This window comes from Erinaceus europaeus, chromosome 17 (assembly GCF_950295315.1).
Source record: "Erinaceus europaeus chromosome 17, mEriEur2.1, whole genome shotgun sequence".
NCBI lineage: Eukaryota > Metazoa > Chordata > Mammalia > Eulipotyphla > Erinaceidae > Erinaceus > Erinaceus europaeus.
In genome coordinates this window covers 2453510-2476317 of record NC_080178.1, presented here as the reverse complement: position 1 = coordinate 2476317, position 22808 = coordinate 2453510, and the positions used below count along the sequence as shown (strand labels likewise).

General features: G+C 61.1%; 2 protein-coding genes across 7 annotated transcripts; both read left to right on the top strand.

Annotated features, from left to right (window-relative positions):
* Positions 1-106: 106 nt before the first annotated feature.
* Positions 107-15381, top strand: ALDH3B1 (aldehyde dehydrogenase 3 family member B1). 4 transcript variants are annotated; one of them, XM_060175923.1, is made up of 12 exons: positions 107-259; positions 375-560; positions 762-965; positions 5201-5363; positions 8439-8549; positions 8643-8763; positions 8863-8948; positions 9043-9124; positions 10099-10485; positions 11734-11900; positions 14595-14694; positions 14899-15381. In XM_060175923.1, the coding sequence occupies exons 4-12, from the start codon at positions 5202-5204 to the stop codon at positions 15084-15086; spliced, it is 1404 nt and encodes a 467-aa protein (XP_060031906.1). In that variant the 5' UTR covers positions 107-259; positions 375-560; positions 762-965; position 5201; the 3' UTR covers positions 15087-15381. The 4 variants fall into 4 exon arrangements, with proteins under 4 accessions (XP_060031906.1, XP_060031907.1, XP_007518740.1 ...); XM_060175924.1 differs by lacking the exons at positions 107-259; positions 375-560 and having other exon boundaries at positions 745-965; XM_007518678.3 differs by lacking the exons at positions 107-259; positions 375-560; positions 762-965 and adding an exon at positions 1712-1827.
* A 2449-nt stretch (positions 15382-17830) lies between these two features.
* On the top strand, positions 17831-20844 carry NDUFS8 (NADH:ubiquinone oxidoreductase core subunit S8). Of its 3 annotated transcripts, none has more exons than XM_016186217.2 (8): positions 17831-18029; positions 18974-19064; positions 19150-19216; positions 19288-19329; positions 19513-19602; positions 19697-19869; positions 20477-20605; positions 20680-20844. In XM_016186217.2, exons 2-8 carry the CDS (start codon positions 19059-19061, stop codon positions 20809-20811), a joined length of 639 nt encoding a protein of 212 aa, XP_016041703.1. In that variant the 5' UTR covers positions 17831-18029; positions 18974-19058; the 3' UTR covers positions 20812-20844. The 3 variants fall into 3 exon arrangements, with proteins under 3 accessions (XP_016041703.1, XP_016041701.1, XP_016041702.1); XM_016186215.1 differs by lacking the exon at positions 17831-18029 and adding an exon at positions 18182-18216; XM_016186216.2 differs by lacking the exon at positions 17831-18029 and adding an exon at positions 18234-18378.
* Positions 20845-22808: the final 1964 nt, after the last annotated feature.

Here is a 22808-nt window from a genome sequence, read left to right as displayed (position 1 = left end):
CAGACCTTGGCCTCCGCCCTGGTCCACTTCCCCAACTCCACAGGAGAGAGAGGCAGGGGTCCTCTGCCCGCCCCCTCCAGCCTGCCTCTCTGGAGCCAGCACCCAGGGCTCCCACAGCTGCTGTGTCATAGACAGCTGACTGGATTACAGGTGTACCCTGGGCTGGTCCCCTGTGCCCGCCACCAAGAGACAGAGAGGGGGAGAGAAAGACAGACATCTGTAGACCTGCTTCACCACCTGTGAAGCGACCCCCCAGCAGGTGAGGAGCCGGGGGCTCCAACTGGGATCCCTGCACTGGTCCTTGTGCTTCACGCCATGTGCGCTTAACCCGCTGCACCACTGCCTGGCCCCCCAAACTGACATTTTTTTCCCAGAGATTCAGGGCAGCCTGCCATCCACCAGACTTGGCATAAGGTGACACGGGACGGACACACCCCATCATTGTCGGGGTAACAGAGATGCAGCCCTCAAGCCCACTGAGACACCTGGGATCATGAAGATTAGCAAGAAGCACCCAGCCAAGCTCTCCTCAGGCTGAGGGAGCTTCCCTCCCAGCGCAGGTTAGAACCCCTGCGCTGAGTGAGAGTCTCTGAGGGCCTCCTCCCAGGCTGTTCCCCACTCATGAAGTTCAGGGGGGGGCTGGCCAGGGAGGGGCCCCTTAGGATCCTGCAGACCCCAGCCGATACCTGCCCAAGTGGGGTCCTTTGCTGTGCTGCCCCAGGCCAGTGATGGCCCATCTCTGGGCATCTTGGTGCCGGAAGGTGCGTGGCCCAGCCTCCATCCAGCCCCGCCTGCCTCCCAGCCGCGTCCCTGTCACCACCTGGCCTGGCAGGGCTCCAGGAGTCAGACAGAGCTGTCACATGCCAAGCCACGTGACGGGCAGCGGGGGCTCCATCCGGACAGCCACCCTCGGCAGACCCTCCAGGCCGCTGGCCCACGCCTGGGGGACCCAGCCAGCCCGCCAGGTAGGCTGAGGGCAGGGGGCAGGGCACAGGGGGTGTCTCCCAGGTGAGGTGGCAGCCGGCCCAGAGGCCCCGGGGCCAGGATCCCAGGTACACCTGGGCTCGGTGGCGGGCACAGGGGACCAGCCCAGGGCACACCTGTAATCCAGTCAGCTGTCGATGGCACAGCAGCTGTGGGAGCCCTGGGTGCTGGCTCCAGGGAGGCAGTCTGGAGGGGGCAAGCAGAGGACCCCAGTGCTGTTCCCCGCAGAGCCGGACCCCCCTAAGATGGTGGTACTAGTCCCCAGAAGGTGGCAGAGGACATAGCCTCAGCACCACAGCACCAGGCTGCCACCATGGCTGCCAACCCTGCCCCCCGTGCCCTCTGTGAGCAAGCCCTGTGCCCTCTCTGGGCCTCAGTTTCCCCATGTGCCATTGCCTGCCTGGTCTCCAGCAGCTTGTGTCCTAACCTCTTCATCTGGGGGGTGTGCAGAGGGTGGGAGCACTACTTCAGGCTCCAGTCCCCCCACCCCACCCTACTCCATCGCATCCCAGCCCAGCCTGGGATCCTGGGTCCACTCTCCTGGCAGCTCCTGCACCTCCAGCCAGCACCAGGTGCTACCTACTGAGTGCTGTGTGTCCCTGGCCTGGAGCTGACCCTCTCTGGGCTCCGGCTGCCCCACGCTCCAGCGGAGGACCTCGGCCTAAGGGAGGCAGTGAGTCACAGGCTGGGTCTGCAGCCTCTAATAGGCAGGGATCCAAAGTCAACCCAGAGCCAGGGCAGCCCCGCCCAGGGACCAGCCCAGCGCCGGACGTTACATAACAGCAGCGGGCTGGCCGGCCGCAGCTTGGGAACTCCAGGAGCCTGGCAGCCCCACAGGTGCAGGTACGCAGAGTAGCAGGGTAAGAGTGGCCAGCTGGCCAGGTCCAGGGTGTCCACCACCCACAAAAGCTGGGGCACCACCAGTAACACCCAGCGCAGCCCCTCAATGGTCTGGGGACAAAGGGGAAGGTGGAGAAACTTCCTCTCCCTGCCCAAGTGGAAACAAAAAGGCCGGCGGCCGCCTGTCCGAGCAGAGCTGGGCCAGGGGGACTCTTCTCCCTGGGGTGACTCTGAGGGGCCCGGTTTGCATGTGGCTGCGTGCGTGCCCCCACCTCTGTGCACCCGGTGGACACCTCTCCCCTCCTGGGCAGGGGCAGGTGGGGTGCTGGGAATAAAGGGGGCTCTTTCTTGTTGAGGGGGTAGGGGTGGGCTCTGCTTTCCCTGAAGGAGAAAGGGCGTATTTCCCCTATGGCCAGGGAGGCCTGGGCCAGCCTCAGGGAGTGGGGGATGTCCCCGGGGCCCGGGCTGGGGCTGGCTCAGCAAGGGTCATGGTGGGTCGCCAGCCCCCCAGGACCCCCATGGAAGGGAGGGCTACCACTCACTCTGGAGGTGTCAGGGAGATCCCAGGTAAGGTGACAGGTGAGGTGACTGGACTTGGGGACCCGCAAATAGAAACAGAGAGAGCAACAAGTAGGCCAGGAGTTTCTGCTCAGCGAGACGGGGATGGCAGGACAGCTGGGACACACCCCCAGCGTATGGGGACCTGAAGGGCTGGCAGCCTCCTCTTTGGCAGCCTGGCGGGAGTTCCCAGGGACCCTCAGTGTGCCCTGTGATCAGAGGTGGCCTGTGCCAGCTCTCGTGCCAGCTGAGTGTCAGGGTGAGGGCTGTCAGAGGAGGAGTTGAGGAGGGGGAGGCCCTTGATGCGGCTTCCCCAGTAGCCCCCACCCAACCGGCCCCAGTCGGTCTGCGACTCAGGAGAGCTTCTCTACATCCATAAACACACACACACCCGCCCCACGGGCCTCAGGTAAGGGCTGGGGTGCTGTGTGTCCTCGAGCAAGCTCCTTGCCGTCTCTGTGCTGGTCTCCTGTCTCAATGAGAGGGCACTGAGCCCTGGCCAGACTGCTATGCTGACCAGTGAGTCCCACAGGTGAGACAGGGACAGAGGGCATGACATGCTGGGTGGGGGCCTACCCGATGCCCCACGTGACCCGGAGGGCTCTGCATCCCCAGTGACTTCTCAGTCCCCTTGTGAGGTCACGGGGTCCCTCCCCTCCCCCCAAAGACCCCAGAAAGAAACCATCTCAGGCTCCTCTGTCTGCCTGGGGGGGTGGCCAGCTCTGTGGCCCCTCAGGGCCTGGACCCCAGGGACCCATCTGCAGGGGACACTGTTGAGTTTGTTGGCTTCTATGTTGCCAGGAGAGGCTGCTGGAATGGCCCCCACACCTCCCAGCCCCCCCAGCCTCCACACCTCCCCAGAGTTGCTTGTTTCCTGCCTCATTCTTTTCAATGTTGTGGGTACTGTGGCTGTACTCTTATGAAAGGACAGCGTGGGGGAGGGAAATCACTTGCAGCCACCCCCTCCCACCAACCCTGGAGGACAGAGGAGTCAATATTTGCTGAGAACTTAGTGAAAAGGGCCTGGCCTGTCGCGGCCTGTCCTGCCCCCAAGCCACTACCTCCAGCGTGCAGGCAGATAGCACAGGAAACTGAAGCAGAGAAGCGAGAGTGACTTGGCAGGGTAGTTGGGTGGGTGGCTCAGCACTGCCAGTCTTGGTACTGGCCAGTGCATGTCCCCAGGAGTCCTAGAAAGCCTCCAGGGGTCAGGTGGTGGCGCAGCGGGTTAAGTGCACGTGGGACAAAGCACAAGGACCGGCATAAGGATCCCGGTTCGAGCCCCCAGCTCCCCACCTGCAGGGGAGTCGCTTCCCAGGCGGTGAAGCAGGTCTGCAGGTGTCTGTCTTTCTCTCCCCCTCTCTGTCTTCCCCTCCTCTCTCCATGTCTCTCTGTCCTATCCAACGACGACATCAATGGCAACAATAACAATAACTACAACAACCAGGGCAACAAAATGGCCTCCAGGAGCAGTGGATTCCTAGTGTGGGTACCAAGCCCCAGCAATAACCCTGGAGGAATAATAATAATAATAATATAATGATAATAATAAATAAAAAGGAAAGAAAGTAAAAAAAGAAAAGAAAGCCCCCACTGGGAGTCGGCGGTAGCGCACTGGGTTAAGTGCTGGTGGCGCAAAGCGCAAGGACCAGCATAAGGATCCGGGTTATAGCCCCCAGCTCCCCACCTGCAGGGGAGTCGCTTCACAAGGAGATGAAGCAGGTCTGCAGGCGTCTGTCTTTCTCTCCCCCTCTCTGTCTTCCCTTCCTCTCTCCACTTCTCTCTGTCCTATCCAACAACAACATCAATAACAATAACAAGGGCAACAAAAAGGAATAAATAAATATTTTAAAAAAGAATTTAAAAAAAATGAAAGCCCCCACTGCAGGCAGCCCTGAGGCTAGGTCCTCAGAACCATGGAACTTTCCAGAAAGCAGAAGCCCATGGTCATAGCAACGACTTTACAGCAGCTGGCAGCCTTAGAGGACCCTTGATAACACACTGTCCCATGAGGGGTGCTCTTACTGTCACCCTGATAGATGATGTGGGGGGGGCAGAGACACACATGGTGTGTTAAGTCACTGGAGGGGGTGCTGGGGCAACAGGGAAGGTGGTGAGGATGAAGCCAGGCAGGTGACACACCGAATTTGGGTATGATAGGGAGTGTTGTGTGAGAGAGTAATCTGTGTGGGCTGCCTGGAGGAGGCATCTGTCAAGTGGAGCCCTGAAGGGAAGAGAGTCAGGCAGGGCTGGAGGAAAGGGTCTCCCTCAGGTCCCTGGCACCCGGCTGAGGATTGAGTGCGTCACAGTGTTCCACAGATGAGCTCGGAGTAAACAGGTGGTGCCCAGGGGACTGTCACCATGTCACAACCTCTGCCGGCCTGCCTGTCCTGATTGAGGACAGCATGGAGGTGTCACTTCCCCTGGCCCTTGGCACCCACACTCCCCTGCCCCTCCAAACCGGGCGGTTTCTCTGGGAGACCAGGTTCACTCCAGTGGTGCTTGGGGGCTGCGGCATGGGATGGAGCAGGACCCCTGCTCTGTCCTTGGTGGACTGTCCATCCACCCAGTAGACTCCTCTGGGTTTCTGGGGTCAGGCCGGGGTCGGGGGTCCCCAGGAGGGTGGAGTACAGACCAGGCAGGAGCACAACTGGGGGCTGGAGGAAGAGGCTGCCCAGCTGCCCCACCCAGGACCGTGGAGCAAGCGTGCCCAGCTGTCACCCAAGGTCCCTGCTGGCAGAGGGAGTGCCCTGGTGTGTGGGGAGGGCTGGGAGGACCCCTGAGCTGGGGAGCCCCACCCATGCCGCCCTCCCCTCCCCAGGATGGACACCCTGGCAGACACGCTGCAGCGGCTGCGAGAGGCCTTCGGCTCAGGGCGCACCCGGCCAGCTGAGTTCCGGGCCTCGCAGCTCAAGGGCCTGAGCCGCTTCCTGAAAGACAACAAGCAGCTGCTTCAGGAGGCGCTGGCCCAGGACCTGCACAAGGTGGGGACACAGCAGACACATGCCCGGGAAAGCTGCCCTGCTTAGTCTGCTCTCTGCACCTATCCACCATCCTCCCACCATCCATCCATCCACCCACCCATCATCCATCCATCCATCCATCCATCCATCTTTCCTTTCATCTGTCCATCCACCCGACCATCATCTGTCCATCCATCCTCCCATCCATCCATTCATCCATCCATCCATCCATCCTCCCATCCATCCATCCATCCATCTTTCCTTTCATCTATCCATCCACCCAACCATCATCTGTCCATCCATCCATCATCCATCTTTTCATCCATCCTTTCATCTATCCATCCTCCCATCCATCCACCCATCCATCATCCCATCCATCCACCCATCCATCCTCCCATCCATCCACCCATCCATCCTCCCATCCATCCATCCATCCATCCTCCCATCCATCCTCCCATCCATCCAACCACCCGCCCTCCCATCATCCTCCCATCTATCCACCCATCCATCCTCCCACCCATCCTCCTGTCCATCCATTCACCCACCCATCCATCCTCCCATCCATCCTCCCATCTATCCACCCATCCATCCTCCCATCCATCCATCCATCCATCCTCCCATCCATCCAACCATCCATCCTCCCATCCATCCTCCCATCTATCCACCCATCCATCCTCCCATCCATCCATCCTCCCATCCATCCACCCACCCATCCATCCATCCTCCCATCCATCCATCCTCCCATCCATCCATCCATCCATCCACCCACCCATCCATCCTCCCATCCATTCATCATCCATCCTCCCATCCATCCATCCATCCATCCATCCATCCATCTTCCCATCCATCCACCCATCCATCCTCCCATCATCCTCCCATCTATCCACCCATCCATCCTCCCACCCATCCATCCTCCCATCTATCCATCCATCCATCCATCCCCCTACCCTATTCCCTCCTGTGCTCACGTGCAGCTACCCTGAGCACCCTCTGTGCTAAGTCCTGTCTGAGTGCTGGGGAGTCAGCAGAACCTTGTACAGCTTGTGCCACAGACACAGACTCCCCCTGGGGTGCCAGGGCCAGGACGGTGGTGGGTAGCTTTATCTGGGGGTGCAGGAGCCACACGGGCTGGAGGGGTAGGAGAGACATGGACCCGTGACAGATGAGGTCCAGGGAGGGGCCACACCACACTGGGCACCGAGGGGCAGGGAAGACCAGTGGCCTCTGTCCTTGAGGCCTGGACTGTGCCCTGCTGCTGACCCCCCGGGGCACCCAGCTCGTGCACTGCCCCCCATGTCCACGGGGCCCTGGCCACTGCACCATGTGGACTGGTTGCTCACTCTAATAGTGGAGATCAGGGGGCCCCAGCCCAGAGCGCCATTTCTGGAATTATCTGTGTCCCGTGACACCAGCTCACCTGGTTCCGCCACCCTGGGCCGACACCAGCATGGGGACTGGGAAAGGGCTGGCTCCCGCCTCCCACCAGGCACCTCCTTGAGCCTCTGTCAGCCAGTATCCTCTTCCCTCCCTGGGTCAGGTTCCCCCCAACCCCCATCCTGACTCCTCCAGGCTCAGGAACCCCGGGATCCACAAAGGAAGCATCTGGGCAGAAAATCCACCATCTGTCCCTCCCTACCTCACTCCCTCTGCCTCCTGGGACCCGGCCTCCTCCCAGCCACCCTGGGCACCTGGCCAGAGCTCTGCCTGAGGACACACAGCCTCGGTGTCCATGTCAGGGACCCAGAGGGACAGACCACAGCTGACCCGGGGCCCTGGGTGCTCACAGGGAGTCTGGCCCCAGGCACCTAATCTCAGAAGCCATCTTGGTCAAGCACCCTGCCCTGGCTGGCCGTGACACCCTGGCCAGGTGACCCGTCTCCCTTCCCTCATTTGCTCACTTGCTCTCCCAGTCATTCATTCACCCCTTCACACATTCCCTCATGCATTCTCTCCATCCCTCCCCTTCCTCCCCCAGTCGCAGGCTTCTCTCTGGCAGGCCAATCCACTCTGGTGCCCCTGACAAAGTCTTGGGGTCTGTCTCTCCTCCCAGGTGCAGCCAGGCACCTACTCAGAGAGCAGGACACTGTCCACTGAGGTTTCCTGCCTCCTCCTGGCCGCCCTGGAGATCTGACAGTGACCCCAGGTCCTGGCTGGGGCAACTGACACCGTTCACCCACAACTGCTGTCCCCGGGCCCCTGGTGGGCTGACCTCAGCCTGTGGGCCATGAGGACAGTCTGCATGGACCTTAACGAGCCCGCCCCTGCCTTGTCCTGGCCCACGGCCCCCTCCACGCTGCCCCTGGCTCATCAGAAAGGTTACCATGTGCCATGCTGGGCCTCTGGAACGTTCTGCCCTGGGCTCCATGGGCTCCCTCCCTCCCCTTCTTCTCTGCTCACATGTCACCTCCCTCAGAGGCCTGTGCTGGTTGACAGACAGATAGACAGACAGACAGAGCATCCCCACCCCCTCGTGCACACTCACCCACACACTCTACAAACACCCCACTGACTCTGTCCCTCGCCCTGCAGTATCTGTCTGTCTGTCCCTGGAGGGCATGTCCTGAGCTTGCAGGCGGTGTCCCTGAGCATGTTGACTGACAGAGGGGACACGGGCCCTGTGCGCTGTCCCCACTCACTGAACAGGGGGCCCACGGATGAGCAAGTGAATGTGTGAGCGAGTGAGTGAGTGAACGAATGAGGGAGCGAGTGAGCGAGCAAGTGAGGGAAAGAATGGGAGAGGGAGGAAGGGAGGAAGAGGGAGTGAGTGAGTGACAGTAAATGATTGGGGGATGGGTAAGAGAGGGAGTGGATGAGTGACTGAGGGGGTGACTGAGTGAGTGAGGGAGGGATAAGTGACTGGGGGGAGTGAGTGAGGAGCATGAATGAATGACTGAGAGTAAGTAAATGTCTGAGCATGTGAATGAATGAATGAGGTTGGGAATGAATGAATGAATGAGGTTGGGAATGAATGAATGAGTGAGTGAGTGAGGGCATGAATGAGTGAGTGAGTGAGTAAGTGAGGGTATGAATGAATAACCGACGGAATGAGTGAGTGAGGGAGCTCGGGCATGGACAAGGCCTGCTGACCGCCCCCAGCCGTCCTTTGAGGCCGAGGTGTCTGAGCTGAGCATCGCACAGAGCGAGATTGACCTGGCACTGCGCAGCCTGCGGGCCTGGATGAAGGACCAGCCGGTGTCCCGGAACCTGGTGAGCAGCCAGCCTGAAGGTGGTGGTGACAGGCCAGGCTGTGGGGAGGCGGGGAGGCGGGCGGGCGGCGGCCTCACCCCCAGTCGCCCCCAGGCCACACAGCTGGACTCGGCCTTCATCAGGAAGGAGCCCTACGGTATGGTGCTAGTTATCTCGCCCTGGAACTACCCCCTGAACCTGACGCTGGTGCCCCTGGTGGGCGCCCTGGCCGCAGGTGAGCCAGGCCTCTCCCCACCCCTGGCCACAGAACAGGGCGGAGGGGCAAGAGCCCCACTCCCACCCCGCCCCGGCTCTCCCTTCCCTCCCTCTCCAGGGAACTGTGTGGTTCTCAAGCCCTCTGAGTTCAGCAGGAGCACAGAGAAGGTCCTGGCCGAGGTGCTGCCCCGCTACCTGGACCAGGTGAGCAAGCTGCCCTCCCTCTCTCCCTCCCCTGAAGCCCGGGGGGGGGGGGGGCGGGAGTCACATGGCCCCGCATCTCCACATCACCCCGCAGGACTGCTTCGCAGTGGTGCGGGGCGGCCCTGAGGAGACTGGCCAGTTGCTAGAGCGCAAGTTCGACTACATCTTCTTCACGGGTGAGCTGACGGCCTCCCGAGCTGGGGCCGGGGAGAGAGGGGTGGACAGTGGGGGACACACGGCCGTGGGTACCCGGCTGCCGGCTGTTGGCTGAGTCTGTGCCACCTCAGCCCTCAGTCAGCCCCCACCTCCCACGGTCACCCAGCTCCTGCCTCAGGACCCATAGGCTCCACTGTCCCCATAGCTTCACACACCACACCCCACGGCCCTCCCATGGCTGGAGAGACGGGACACAGGTGATGGGGGGCGGCGTGCAGGAATGGGCAGGTGTGGTCTCTGAGGTGGCCTCTGTCCCCTGGAGTGCGTGTGCAGCCCAGAACCTCCTAGGAGACAGGGAGGACTGAGCACAGAGGGGAGGGGAGGGGAGTCAGAATGGGGGAGCTGCGGGGCCGGGCGGCAGCGCAGCGGGTTAAGCGCACATGGCGCAAAGCATAAAGACCAGCGAAAGGATCACAGTTCAAGCCCCCGGATCCCCACCTACAGGCAGGTCACTTCACAAGCGGTGAAGCAGGTCTGCAGGTGTCTGTCTTTCTCTCCCCCTCTCTGTCTTCCCTTCCTCTCTCCATTTCTCTCTGTCCTATCCAACAACAACAACAGTAGTAACAATAACGGCAAAAACAAAAGTAACAAAATGGGAAGAATGGCCTCCAGGTGCAGTGGATTCCTAGTGCAGGCACCGAGCCCCAGCGATAACCCTGGAGGCAAAATAAAATAAAATAAATGAGGCAGCAGGCAGTAAGGCCGCAGGTCAGAAGAGCTGAGACCCAGCGTCCAGGCTCCCAGCTGCACTTGCCTTTGCCGTGAGGGTCAGCAGAGACGGCGGACGCGAGGCGGCCCGTGGAGTCAGAGAAAGGGACAGTGGCAGCCGTCCCACCCCAATGGGAACTGACCGGCCGCAGGAGTGGGTGCCCACGTCCTGGGGAAGAGCAGGGCTGCCCTCCGCCACCACCCCGTTCTCCCCCTCCGCCTCCAGGGAGCCCCCGCGTGGGCAGGCTGGTCATGATGGCAGCCGCCAAGCACCTAACGCCCGTCACGCTGGAGCTGGGGGGCAAGAACCCTTGCTACGTGGACGAAGACTGCGACCCCCAGACGGTGGCCAACCGCGTGGCCTTCTTCCGCTTCTTCAACGCGGGCCAGACGTGCGTGGCCCCTGACTACGTGCTGTGCAGCCCGGCCACACAAGAGCGCCTGCTGCCGGCACTGCAGAGCGCCATCAGCCGCTTCTACGGCGAGGACCCCCGAGGCTCCGCCAGCCTGGGCCGCATCTGCAGCCTCAAGCACTTCCAGCGGCTGCAGGGGCTGCTGGGCTGCGGCAGGGTGGCCATCGGCGGTCAGAGTGACGAGCGGGACCTCTACATCGGTGAGTCCCACCTGCTGCCCGGTGCCGGGTGTGGGGACCCCACGCTCCTCCGTCACCAGGCAACTGAGCTGGGACGCCACACCCCGCCCAGGTCTGGAGACCCCATCTTCCAGGCTCTGACTCCAACCTTCCGGTCCCCTCACTCACTCCTTCATGCCCTCAGCCATGCATTCTCTCTCTCTCTCTCTCTCTCTCTCTCTCACTCATTCACACCCTCACTCACTCATTCACCCCCTCAGTCACTCATCCACTCCCTCTCTTACCCATCCCCCAATCATTTGCTGTCACTCACTCACTCCTTCACGCCCTCAATCATGCATTCTCTCTCTCTCTCTCTCTCTCACTCATTCATTCACCCCCTCACTCACTCAGTCACCCCCTCAGTCACTCATCCACTCCCTCTTACCCATCTCCCAATCATTTGCTGTCACTCACTCACTCCTTCATGCCCTCAGCCATGCATTCTCTCTCTCTCTCTCTCTCTCATTCATTCACCCCCTCACTCACTCATTCACCCCCTCAGTCACTCATCCACTCCCTCTCTTACCCATCCCCCAATCATTTACTGTCACTCACTCACTCCCTCTTCCTCCCTTCCTCCCTCTCCCATTCTTTCCCTCACTTGCTCGCTCACTCGCTCCCTCATTCATTCGTTCACTCACTCACTCGCTCACACATTCACTCGCTCATCCGTGGGCCCCCTGTTCAGTGAGTGGGGACAGCGCACAGGGCCCGTGTCCCCTCTGTCAGTCAACATGCTCAGGGACACCGCCTGCAAGCTCAGGACATGCCCTCCAGGGACAGACAGACAGATACTGCAGGGCGAGGGACAGAGTCAGTGGGGTGTTTGTAGAGTGTGTGGGTGAGTGTGCACGAGGGGGTGGGGATGCTCTGTCTGTCTGTCTATCTGTCTGTCAACCAGCACAGGCCTCTGAGGGAGGTGACATGTGAGCAGAGAAGAAGGGGAGGGAGGGAGGGAGGGAGGAGCCCATGGAGCCCAGGGCAGAACGTTCCAGAGGCCCAGCATGGCACATGGTAACCTTTCTGATGAGCCAGGGGCAGCGTGGAGGGGGCCGTGGGCCAGGACAAGGCAGGAGGGAGCTCTTTAGGGTCCCCCAGGTCCTTTGAGCCCCCATTCCTAGTCTCCTCCAGGCTGGGGAACCTCTGACTCCTTGGGAGGCCTCTCTGCCCTGTGCGGCTTTGACCCCTGGCAGGGGACACTCCCGGCTCAGTGCCCTGTGCCCGCAGCCCCCACGGTGCTGGTGGACGTGCGGGAGACAGAGCCGGTGATGCAGGAGGAGATCTTCGGGCCCATCCTGCCCATCGTGACGGTGGGCAGCCTGGAGGAGGCCCTCGCCTTCATCCGGCGGCGGGAGAAGCCCCTGGCGCTATACGCCTTCTCCAACCGCAGCCAGGTGAGGCGGCAGGGGCTGGGGGACAGGGCAGTGGGTGTGGGCAGGAGGGCAGCTGTTTTTCCTGGGCAGAGTGCCCCAGTAGGGGCAGACACAGGTGCCCGGGGTGGTGGCCCTCTTCTCCCTGTTCCCTCCTTCCTCCCGGGAGCAGCCAGCTCCCAGTGGGGACCCCATAGCCCTGAGCCTTCAGTGGACTGGTCTGGGGTCTCCCCCAGGTCCCGTATCCCATCTCTGTCAGCTCCATGTCCATCCCTCCCCACTCCTTGGTCTGCTGACAGTTCCGTCTCACAGAGCCCTGGACCCCACTCTGTCCTGCCTCTGGGTGCCCCTGCCCTGGGTGGTGGACCCCTAGTGTCCTGCTGTCGTCTCCAATGAGATGCCTGCAGGAGCAGCAGCACGGGGCAAACGCTTCTCTTCTGGGAATGACCGTGGGTGTGCGGAGAGCTGGGGCAGGCAGTCCTGGGGGTCCAGGGACTAAACATTACAGGCACTCTCACTCGGAGGCTGCCCGGGGCCAAGGCCCTGCTGTTCTTGCTGTAAAATCGTTCTTATGTATTTTTTATTTTTATCAGCTCATTAATTAGTTGATTGTTACTGAGTGACGAGAGGGAGAGAGGGAGGCCTAGAGCAGCCCTGCTTGGGGAAGTTCAGGACTTCATACGCGAAGGACCTATTTCAGTGCAGTTTTTTTTAGATTTATTTATTTATTTTCCCTTTTGTTGCCCTTGTTGTTTTTCATTGGTGTTGTAGTTATTGTTGTTATTGATATCATCATTGTTAGGACAGAGAGAAATGGAGAGAGGAGGGGAAGACAGAGAGGGAGAGAGAAAGACAGACACCTGCAGACCTGCTTCACCGTCTGTGAAGCGACTCCCCTGCAGGTGGGGAGCCGGGGGGGGGCTCGAACTGGGATCCATACGCCGGTCCTTGCGCTTCGCGGCACATGCGCTTAACCCGCTGCGCTACCACCCAACTCCCACGTCTGTCATTTTAAGAAGGAGTCCAGAGCACCACACAGCCCCGGCATATGTGGTGCTGGCACTGAACGCGGGACCCAGGTGGGCAAGTCCTGTGCTCTGCTGCACGGAACCATCTTCCTGTCCCAGTGTTGACTTTATTGTCCTGGCTCTGGTCTGGGACTGTCTCTGTTTGAGGAGAAAGTCCCCACTCTCAGTGGTGCCTGGTTGCACAGAGGACAAAGGGCCAGGGAGGCCAGAGCTGTCTCTGCCTGTCACCTCAGGAGAGGGCACCCCCAGGAGAGCGCACACTTCAACACGTGTGAGGACCCGGGTCCGAGTCCTCAGCCACAGAATGGGAGCAGCATGCATGGGGCAGCTGTGAGGGTGTTGAAGTAGTGCTGTGGTTTCTCTCTCTCCCTCCCTGTCTCTCATCCTGTATGATTTACTGTTATTATTTTACCAAGCACTGGTCATCTCTGGCTTATGGTGGTTCTGGGGGTTGCAGCTAGGACCTCAGAACCTCAGCCAGGAGAGTCTCTCAGCAGAATCGTATATGCTGACTCCTCCACCCTAGTTAATTTTTTTCCCCCAGAGCACTGCTCAGGCCTGGCTGCTGGGGGTGCAGGGGATTGAATCTGGGACTTTAGAGTCTCTGCATGGCATATGTTATCTACTCCCATCAAACTCATTTTAAAACTGTATTCTACTTAGTTTTTTTTGCCTCCAGGGTTATTGCTGGGCTCGGTGCCTGCACCACGAATCCACCGCTCCTGGAGGCCATTTTCCCCCCTTTTGTTGCCCTTGTTGTTGTAGCCTCGTTGTGGTTATTATTATTGCCATTGTTGATGTTGTTCGTTGTTGGATAGGACAGAGAGAAATGGAGAGGAGGGGAAGACGGGGGGGAGAGAAAGACAGACACCTGCAGACCTGCTTCACCACCTGTGAAGCAACTCCCCTGCAGGTGGGGAGCCGGGGGCTCGAACCGGGATCCTTATGCCAGTCCTTGAGCTTTGCGCCACATGCGCTTAACCTGCTGCGCCACCGCCCGACCCCCTGTATTCTACTTATTAAAATGAGAGAAAAAGGACGAGGACGGGGGGGGGGGGGCTGAACATCCCTCTAGCACACATGATGCAGGAGTCGAACTCAGGACTGAATGTCTTAGGGTCCAGTGCTTCATCCACCTCACCACCTCCAGGACCATGGACTAGTTACATTTACAAAGAAATGTTTTTGGAAGGGGAGTCCCACAGCAGAGGGGCCCTGACACGCCCCCTGCAGACACCTGGCTCCCCTCCCTGGCCTCTGCTGTCACAGACTCCAGCACTGCCAGCTGGGAGGGGTCACGGGGGGGGGGGGGACTCCCACTGCCAGACAAGCCAGGCCTGACCTGGGGGCTGCACACAGAGCTTTCGTTGCTCAGTCTCCCAGGCCCCTGCGGGAAGGACTCTGCCTGCGGTGTGTGTGTGTGGGGGGGCTCTTTCCCTCTCTGTGCCCCAGAGGCTCCACAGACAGACAGATCCCGTCCGTCCCCCGGGACAGCTCCCTGACGACCTGCCACCTACCTACCTTGCTCTCTCCATGTCCCCAGGCGACAGCTTGCCACCCCCTTCGGGCAAGTCGGGGCATCCTGCAAGGGCCGCCAGGGGCCGGGGGCTCTGGGCTGACCACTGTGACCCCCCCACCCCACTCTGCCCCGCTCCATAGCCGGGGCCTCACGCTGCTGTGTCTCCCGCAGGTGGTGCGGCAGGTCCTGGCCCAGACCAGCAGCGGGGGCTTCTGTGGGAACGACGGCTTCATGCACTTGACCCTGGCCAGCCTGCCCTTCGGAGGAGTGGGTAGGTCCCTCCCGGCCGGCCGCTGCCCGCTGCCCCCACACAGGCTCAGGGGTGGCTCCTTCTAACTGGTCCGCAGTGCCAGGGAACGGACCTCGGCCTTGCCGGAGCGTGAGCAGGGTGGGTGCCAGCCCCCTCCTTATACGCCCGGGGGACCCCCAGCTTGGAGTCCGTGGCCGCCCAGACGCCTCGCGTGCCCCTTCGCAGGTGCCAGCGGGATGGGTCGCTACCATGGCCGCTTCTCCTTTGACACCTTCTCGCATCATCGTGCCTGCCTGCTGCGCCGCCCGGGGCTGGAGAAGGTGTACAGCCTGCGCTACCCACCCTACTCGCCGCGGAACCTGCAGCTGCTGCTGCTGGCCACACAGGACCGGGGCTGCTGCACCCTGCTTTGAGCCCGCATGAGAGCCTCCCCCGGCGCTGTGGGGCACTGACCGGGGGAGCCGCCACGGTGGGCATGGGCGGGAGGACCGGCCCTTCCCCGGGGAGCACGGCGCACCCCCAGCCACAGCGACCTGTCCCCCTCCCTAAGTGGGGGGACCTCTGTGACCACTGCCACCTCCTGAGGACCGATGTGAGGGCTGGGAGGGGCTCAGCTCCAATCAGTGAGGCCCCGGGTTCGAGCCCAGGCACAGCACCAAGATGGAGGAGGCATACATTTTGGATGGTAATAAACAGGAATGTCTGGCTCTCAGGCGTCCCGTGTCATGGGGGGTGGAGGGGGGACCTGAGGGGACCTCCATCCTCCGTCCCCAGGGGTCCTTCCCGGCCAGGCTGGTGACACACAGGCTCACTCTCCCGGAGCCACTCCTGACCCTCACTCGGCCCTGGGGACTCACCTGTCTGCCCCACTGGCTTTCCTGGGCCCCACCCCGTGGAACGGTCCCTCTGTCCAAGTTCACCTACTGGACACGGTGCCTCTGTCCTCCAAGGCCCCTCTGAGGACCGTCCTGCAACAGGAGAGCGCTTGTCGGGTTCTCACGGCAGTGGTGCGGCCATCAGCTCCCAGTGCACACAACGGCCTCCCCACAGCTCGCAACCCCCTTCCCTGACACCCCAGGGTCACCTCCAGCCACCCACAGGGCTTGGGGCCCTGCAGTAACCCTTTGCTTCCACCTTTTCACAGGCCTGAATGTTTACACCAAGTTAAAAGATTTATACAGGGAGTCGGGCGGTAGCGCAGCAGGTTAAGCGCAGGTGGCGCAAAGCACAAGGACCGGCATAAGGATCCCGGTTCGAGCCCCCGGCTCCCCACCTGCAGGGGGGTCGCTTCACAGGCGGTGAAGCAGGTCTGCAGGTGTCTGTCTTTCTCTCCCCCTCTGTCTTCCCCTCCTCTCTCCATTTCTCTCTGTCCTATGCAACAACGACATCAATAACCACAACAATAATAACTACAACAATAAAAAACAAGGGCAACAAAAGGGAAAACAAATAAATAAATATAAAAAAATTGAAAAAATAAAAGATTTATACGGGGCCCGATGGTGGCGCTCCCGGTTAAGCGCACACAGTACTAAGCACAAGGACCTGCGCAAGGATCTGGGTTTGAGCCCCGGGCTCCCCACCTGCATTGTGTGTGGGTGGGCGGGAGGGGGGTAGATGCTTCACAAATGACAAAGCAGGTCTGCAGGTGACTATCTTTATCTCTCCCTCTTTATCTATCTCTCCTCTCTCAATCTCTTTCTGTCCTATCCAATAAAAAAACAAAAAGGAAAAAAAGCGGCCACAGGAGCAGTGGATTCGCAGTGCCAGCACAGAGCCCCAGAGCAGTTACTCTGGAGGCTACAAACAAACAAACAAAGCTCATTTATCCGGAGTCAGGTGGTGGCGCAGCGGGTTAAGCGCAGGAGGACTTGGACAGAATATTCACCACAGAAGAGATCCAAAAGGCCAAGAAACACATGAAAAAATGCTCCAAGTCTCTGATTGTCAGAGAAATGCAAATAAAGACAACAATGAGATATCACTTCACTCCTGTGAGAATGCCATACATCAGACATCAGAAAAGGTAACAGCAGCAAATGCTGGAGCGGTTGTGGGGTCAAAGGAACCCTCCTACACTGCTGGTGGGAATGTCAATTGGTCCAACCTCTGTGGAGAACAGTCTGGAGAACTCTCAGAAGGCTAGAAATGGACCTACCCTATGGCCCTGCAATTCCTCTCCTGGGGATAGATCCTAAGGAACCCAACACACCCATCCAAAAAGATCTGTGTACACATATGTTCTTGGCAGCACAATCTGTAATAGCCAAAACCTGGAAGCAACCCAGGTGTCCAACAACAGATGAGTGGCTGAGCAAGTTGTGGTCTATATACACAATGGAATACTACTCAGCTGTAAAAAATGGTGACTTCACCATTTTCAGGCGATCTTGGATGGACCTTGAAAAAATCATGTTGAGTGAAATAAGTCAGAAACAGAAGGATGAATACGGGATGATCTCACTCTCAGGCCGAAGTTGAAAAACAAGATCAGAAAAGAAAACACAAGTAGAACCTGAAATGGAATTGGCGTATTGCACCCAAGTAAAAGACTCTGGGGTGGGTGGGTGGGGAGAATACAGGTCCATGAAGGATGATCAATGACACAGTGGGGGTTGTATTGTTAAATGGGAAACTGGGGAATGTTATGCATGTACAAACTATTGTATTTACTGTTGAATGTAAAACATTAATTCCCCAATAAAGAAATAAATTTAAAAAAATAAAATAAAATTTAAAGACCATAAGAAATATATTTTTTAAGATTTCATTTATTTATTTTTATTTCATTTTTATTTATTTATTTATTTATTTTATTTATTATTTATTTATTATTATTTATTATTATTTATCTATTATTTATTTATTTTATTTATTTTATTTCATTTATTTATTTTTATTTCCCCAGTTTTCCATATAATACAACCCTCACTAGGTCCTCATTTTTGAATATTTTTTAAGGGAGTTAAATATTTTTTAATATTTTTTTAACGGAGTTCTGGTTTTCAAAACGCAGAAGAAAGGCTTTCCAGCCGCCCGGCGCTGTGGCCGCGCCCCCAGCCGGCACCTGCACGGTGCGAGCAGAGCCACCCGGGCAGCAGCCAGCGCCGCGGCGTTATCTCTCCGCCTCGCCCATTGGTCGCTCCAAGCTAACGTGGCTGCCTCCTAGCCAATCATCGAAAAGAGATCTCGGGACCCCGCCTCCTCCGGCACCAGCGCTGGCCAATCAGGTCCCGGCGTGGAGTTCCGGGGCGGAAAAGGCGAAGCTGGCTAGCCCAATGGCAGCGCCCAAAAGCGCAAGCCCCGCCTCTCGGCGCACAGGCTCGCGGCTCCGGCAGCGGCGGCGGCGCTTCGAGGTGGGTGTCGGGGGTCTCCGGGTCCCGGCCGCTCTTGGTCGCAGAGGCGGCGGTGTGGTGCACCCCCTTTCCGCGCCCCGTCGCCTCTGTGCGTGCTGCTCTCCGCGCGCTCGGACCCCCGGCCGCTGTGTCCTTGAGCGCGGCGGCGGCCGGCAGCCGCAGTGCGCATGCGCTCCGCCTACTTGGGGTCAGAGTTCACGGAAGGGTCGGGGGGGGGGGGGCCCTTCCAGTTCGGGCTCCCGCGCCCTGTCCGGTCAGAGGTCACAGGTCACCGGGTCCCTGCGTGCGACCAAGGGTCAGGCCCTGCCCACGTGGAAGTCCCCGCACGCGGGCGGCCTCTCCCGCCAAGGTCACTGCCGGCGGGACCGAGCCCAGGGCTCCCGCACACCTCCGGGGGCTCCCAGCAGCGGGATCGGGGGTCGGGCAGGGCCCGCACACCTCCGGGGGCTCCCAGCAGCGGGATCGGGGGTCGGGCAGGGCCCGCACACCTCCGGGGCTCCCAGCAGCGGGATCGGGGGTCGGGCAGGGCCCGCACACCTCCGGGGCTCCCAGCAGCGGGATCGGGGGTCGGGCAGGGCCCGCACACCTCCGGGGTCTCCCAGCAGCGGGATCGGGGGTCGGGCAGGGCCCGCACACCTCCGGGGCTCCCAGCAGCGGGATCGGGGGTCGAGGAAGGGAGGGGAGGCCGCCTCCCCTGTAGCATCACAGGCACCTGCAGGTCCTCCTGCGCCGGGTCAGTCCCGCCGGCTGCCTGGTGGTGGTGCCTGGTGCCTCTGGGGTCAGATATGGAGGTGGGAATGGAGGCGGGGCGGGCAGGGAGGAGGGGAGCCCACGGCACCTGGGAGGCAGAGCTGCCCCGAGGCCCCGCTCGCCCCGGGCCACGCAGTGGACGCACAGCCCACGAAGGTCTCTCTGGGGTGAGACGACCGGCGCCGGGTCCGCAGGTGCTGCCTGAACCTTCGCTCAGAGTCAGAGGGCCGAGGGCTGCCAGGCCCGGACCGAGGACGCCTTCCCGCAGCTCCCAGAAGGATGGCGGTGAGCGGGGCCGGGGGAGGAGCAGGGGGACGGAGACCCTGCTGCCGGGTGGGTGGCGTGTGACCGCCTCTCCCTGTGCCCGCAGGCGCGCTGTCTGACCCCCGCGACCACCTGGGCGCCGCTCCGCACCCTGGCCCGGGCCTCTCGCCCAGGTAGGCAGGGCTGGGGGGCGGGGGGCTGCGTGTGGGATCCCGGCTACAGTGTCATCCCCTCCTCACTGCAGGTGCCCAGAGTCTCCATTGCAGCCCAGCGGCAGCGACCTACAGTGAGTTGGGCGCGGTGGGGGGACGGTGCTCAGCTTCTCTCTGGCAGCCCACCCCGACCCCGGACCCCGGCCGCCCTGCCCTTGGACTTCCAGGCCCGAGACCCCAGGCCACATAGCTGTCTCTCGGGCGCGGGGTGCTTGGGCCTCTCAGCCCAGCCCGCCACCTCCCTCCCTCCCTCGCAGAGCTCGTGAACGTGCAGGAGACGCCAATGGACATGAAGTCGGTGACTGACCGGGCGGCCCAGACCCTGCTGTGGTCGGAGCTGATCCGAGGTGGGCTGGGGGGTGGGCCCCGGGTGGCCGGGGCCCCGGGTGGCGCAGGCTTGGGTGAGGCAGGGTGGCAAGGCTCCTGCACCCGCTCGCGCAGGCCTGGGCATGACGCTGAGCTACATGTTCCGGGAGCCGGCCACCATCAACTACCCGTTTGAGAAAGGCCCCCTGAGCCCGCGCTTCCGCGGGGAGCACGCACTGCGCAGGTACCCGTCGGGGGAGGAGCGCTGCATCGCCTGCAAGCTCTGTGAGGCCATCTGCCCTGCACAGGTGAGGAGGGGCCGCGGGGACCCTGCGTCTGCATGCTGCCCCCTCCACCCCCACTCTGCCTCTGCCGCCACCTTCAGTTCTGGTCTCGGGGGTCCCCCGCGTTCCACGTGCCTAGCCCCCTGCCAGCGGTCACCGTGTCCACGTGGAAATGTCTCCCTTTCAGCACAGCTCCCCCCCCTCCGCCCCCGCCCCTCCTGGCACGGTGCCCAGGGACCAGGCCAGCCCGGCCTGAGCCTTGCAGCAACCCCAGAGCTGGAGATGTTGACGGCCCCTACTTTCTCGGGGTAAACTGAGGCACGGGGAGGGGCCCCATCTTCACGGGGTAAACAGAGGCAGAGAGAGGTGAGGCTGCCGGGAGGAATGCCCAGTGAGAGCTCAGGGCCAGCACACCCAAGGGCTCCGGGTGTGGCCCAGCACCACTGTGTCCCATCGCTCAGTGGTACTCTGCTCTCGCGGCAAAATGTAACATCGGTGAAGCTGTTGGCCGGTGTTAGGCTCCGGCCCTGGAAAGGCCTCTGCCACCTCTGTGAAGCACGTCCCGAAGCTGGCATGGGTGGGGGCGCCCCAGGTCCATGCCCGCTGGTGCCAGTGCCCTGTGCGCCCCCAGGCCATCACCATCGAGGCAGAGCCGCGGGCCGACGGCAGCCGCCGGACCACGCGCTATGACATCGACATGACCAAGTGCATCTACTGCGGCTTCTGCCAGGAGGCCTGCCCGGTGGACGCCATCGTGGAGGTGCTGCGGGCGGCCGGGCGGGACGGGGCTGGGCGTCCCAGGTGGCGGGGGCCTGACTCGCAGCCACCCCGCAGGGCCCCAACTTTGAGTTCTCCACCGAGACGCACGAGGAGCTGCTGTACAACAAGGAAAAGCTGCTCAACAACGGAGACAAGTGGGAGGCGGAGATCGCGGCCAACATCCAGGCCGACTACCTGTACCGCTGACCTGCGGCGCCTAATAAACGGCCTGGCCTCAGCCTCCTGTCTCAGCCATGTCCTCGTCCTCAGGCCACCCTCCCCGGGGCTGCGGGTCCCACAGCCCTGGGCATCCACGGCCTCCCCCGTGCTCGCCCTTGAGGACTGGGCCTCCCGGGGCCTCGGGCAGAGTCCAGCAAGTGAGGCGTCAACGAGGGGCCCGGGTGGGGTGAGGGGCAGGGGCCGGGGGCCGGGCCCGAGGGTGACGGTCACGCGGCATGACGCTGGCCCGCCTGGTCCTGAGCTGGCCTTGCCTCACCTCCAGCCACATCCCCTTTTTTCTCCCCAAGTTCCCTGATTCCCCCCATGCCTGACTTCCTCTGCCCTCCTGGCACTTCTGCTTTGTGTCCCAGCCCGGCAAGGAGGCTCCTTCAGGCCATGCACAGAATAGCCAGCAGTGGCCCCTGCAACCTGGCACTCAGCTGGGAGGCCCAGTGACTGCTCCGGGCCACACGGCATCTGCCTCATGGCAACACGAGCTCGGGAGCCAGCAAACAGCCGTTTCGTTTCAGAGATGCTTCTCGCAAGACACGGCTCTAGATGCTGGTGGGAAGAAGGGGGGTTCTTGGAGCAGCACCCCCCAGGCCCTTGTCCCTCAGGCACCAGTCAGCCCCACGTCTGAGAGGCCGGGAGAAGCCTTGCTCAGCTTCCTGCCCGCAATTCGCCATCTAAGATCCTTGCTGTCACCCGGGCTGGCCACCTCTCGACAGCTGACCTGGGACCTCCGGGGCCCCACTATGCCGGGGTTTGGGAAGCCTCCAGGGGAGAAGTATGGAGCCCGGGAGGTGTCCCCATGCCCAGCCGCTGCTGGTCTCCCCACTGCCGGGAGCAGGCCCTCAAAGTGAGGCATCCCTGGGCTGGGCTTGGAGGTTCTGTCAGGCTGGGGCGGTAGCCCACTGGGCAGGGAACAGCCCTGGCACCCTTCAGGAGGATCCTGCACAGCACCTGAGGATAGTGAGTAGTGCGGTGTTGCTTGGCGCCTCTTCTCTGCTTCCCTCTGTGTGTAGCTGGAGTATTTGGTTAGCGCTCCACACTGATCTCTCCAGACAGAAGGAGAGAGACCTAGGCACTGAAGCTTCTTCCCCCAAGGCCGTGGGGGCCAGGCCTGAGCTGGGTGACACTCATGACAAAGTAGGGCTCCATCCAGAGGCGCCATCTCACCAGCCCCCTAAAAGTACAATAAACAGGGGCTTGACTGCACATCCGGTTAAGCACTCATAGTACTAAGCATAAGGATCTGGTTTGAGCCTCCGGCTACCCAGAAGCAGCAAAGCAAATCTGCAGGTGTCTTTTTTCCCCCTCCCTTCAATTTCTGTCTCAATCCAATGGCCCCCAGGAGCAGTGGATTCAGAGTGCTGACACCAAGCCCCAGCAATAAACCTGGAGGCAAAAAATCAAAGTACAATAAACGGGTCATTCATGCACCCTGGCGGGGCGGCCCAGAGACAAGTATTAACCTGCTTGGGGACACATAGTGCTGGTCCTAAACAGGACCCTGTCTTGGTGGTCCGATGCCGGGAGGTGTGAGGGCCAGCGTCTGCAGCCTCACACAAGGGAGCCTGCTGGGGACACAGGGGTCTTGGGGGCCCACTGAGTGGGAGTATGTGTGGGGGCACTGGGAGGTCCTGTGCCCTCTGGCTGGTCCTGGAGTCTCAGGGCTGGGGGCGGGCCGCAAGGAGTGGGCGTGGTCTATGTGCCCGCCTGCACGGTGGGCGTGCTTTCTGCTGGCGGTGGGCGTGGCCTGCTCAGGGGCTGGTCTGCGCGGTGGGCGTGCTTTCTGCTGGCGGTGGGCGTGGCCTGCCCAGGGGCTGGTCTGCGCGGTGGGCGTGCTTTCTGCTGGCGGTGGGCGTGGCCTGCCCAGGGGCTGGTCTGTGAGGTGGGCGTGGCCTGCACGGTGGGCGTGCTTTCTGCTGGCGGTGGGCGTGGCCTGCACAGAGACGGGTCTGTTGGCGGTGGGCGTGGCCGTC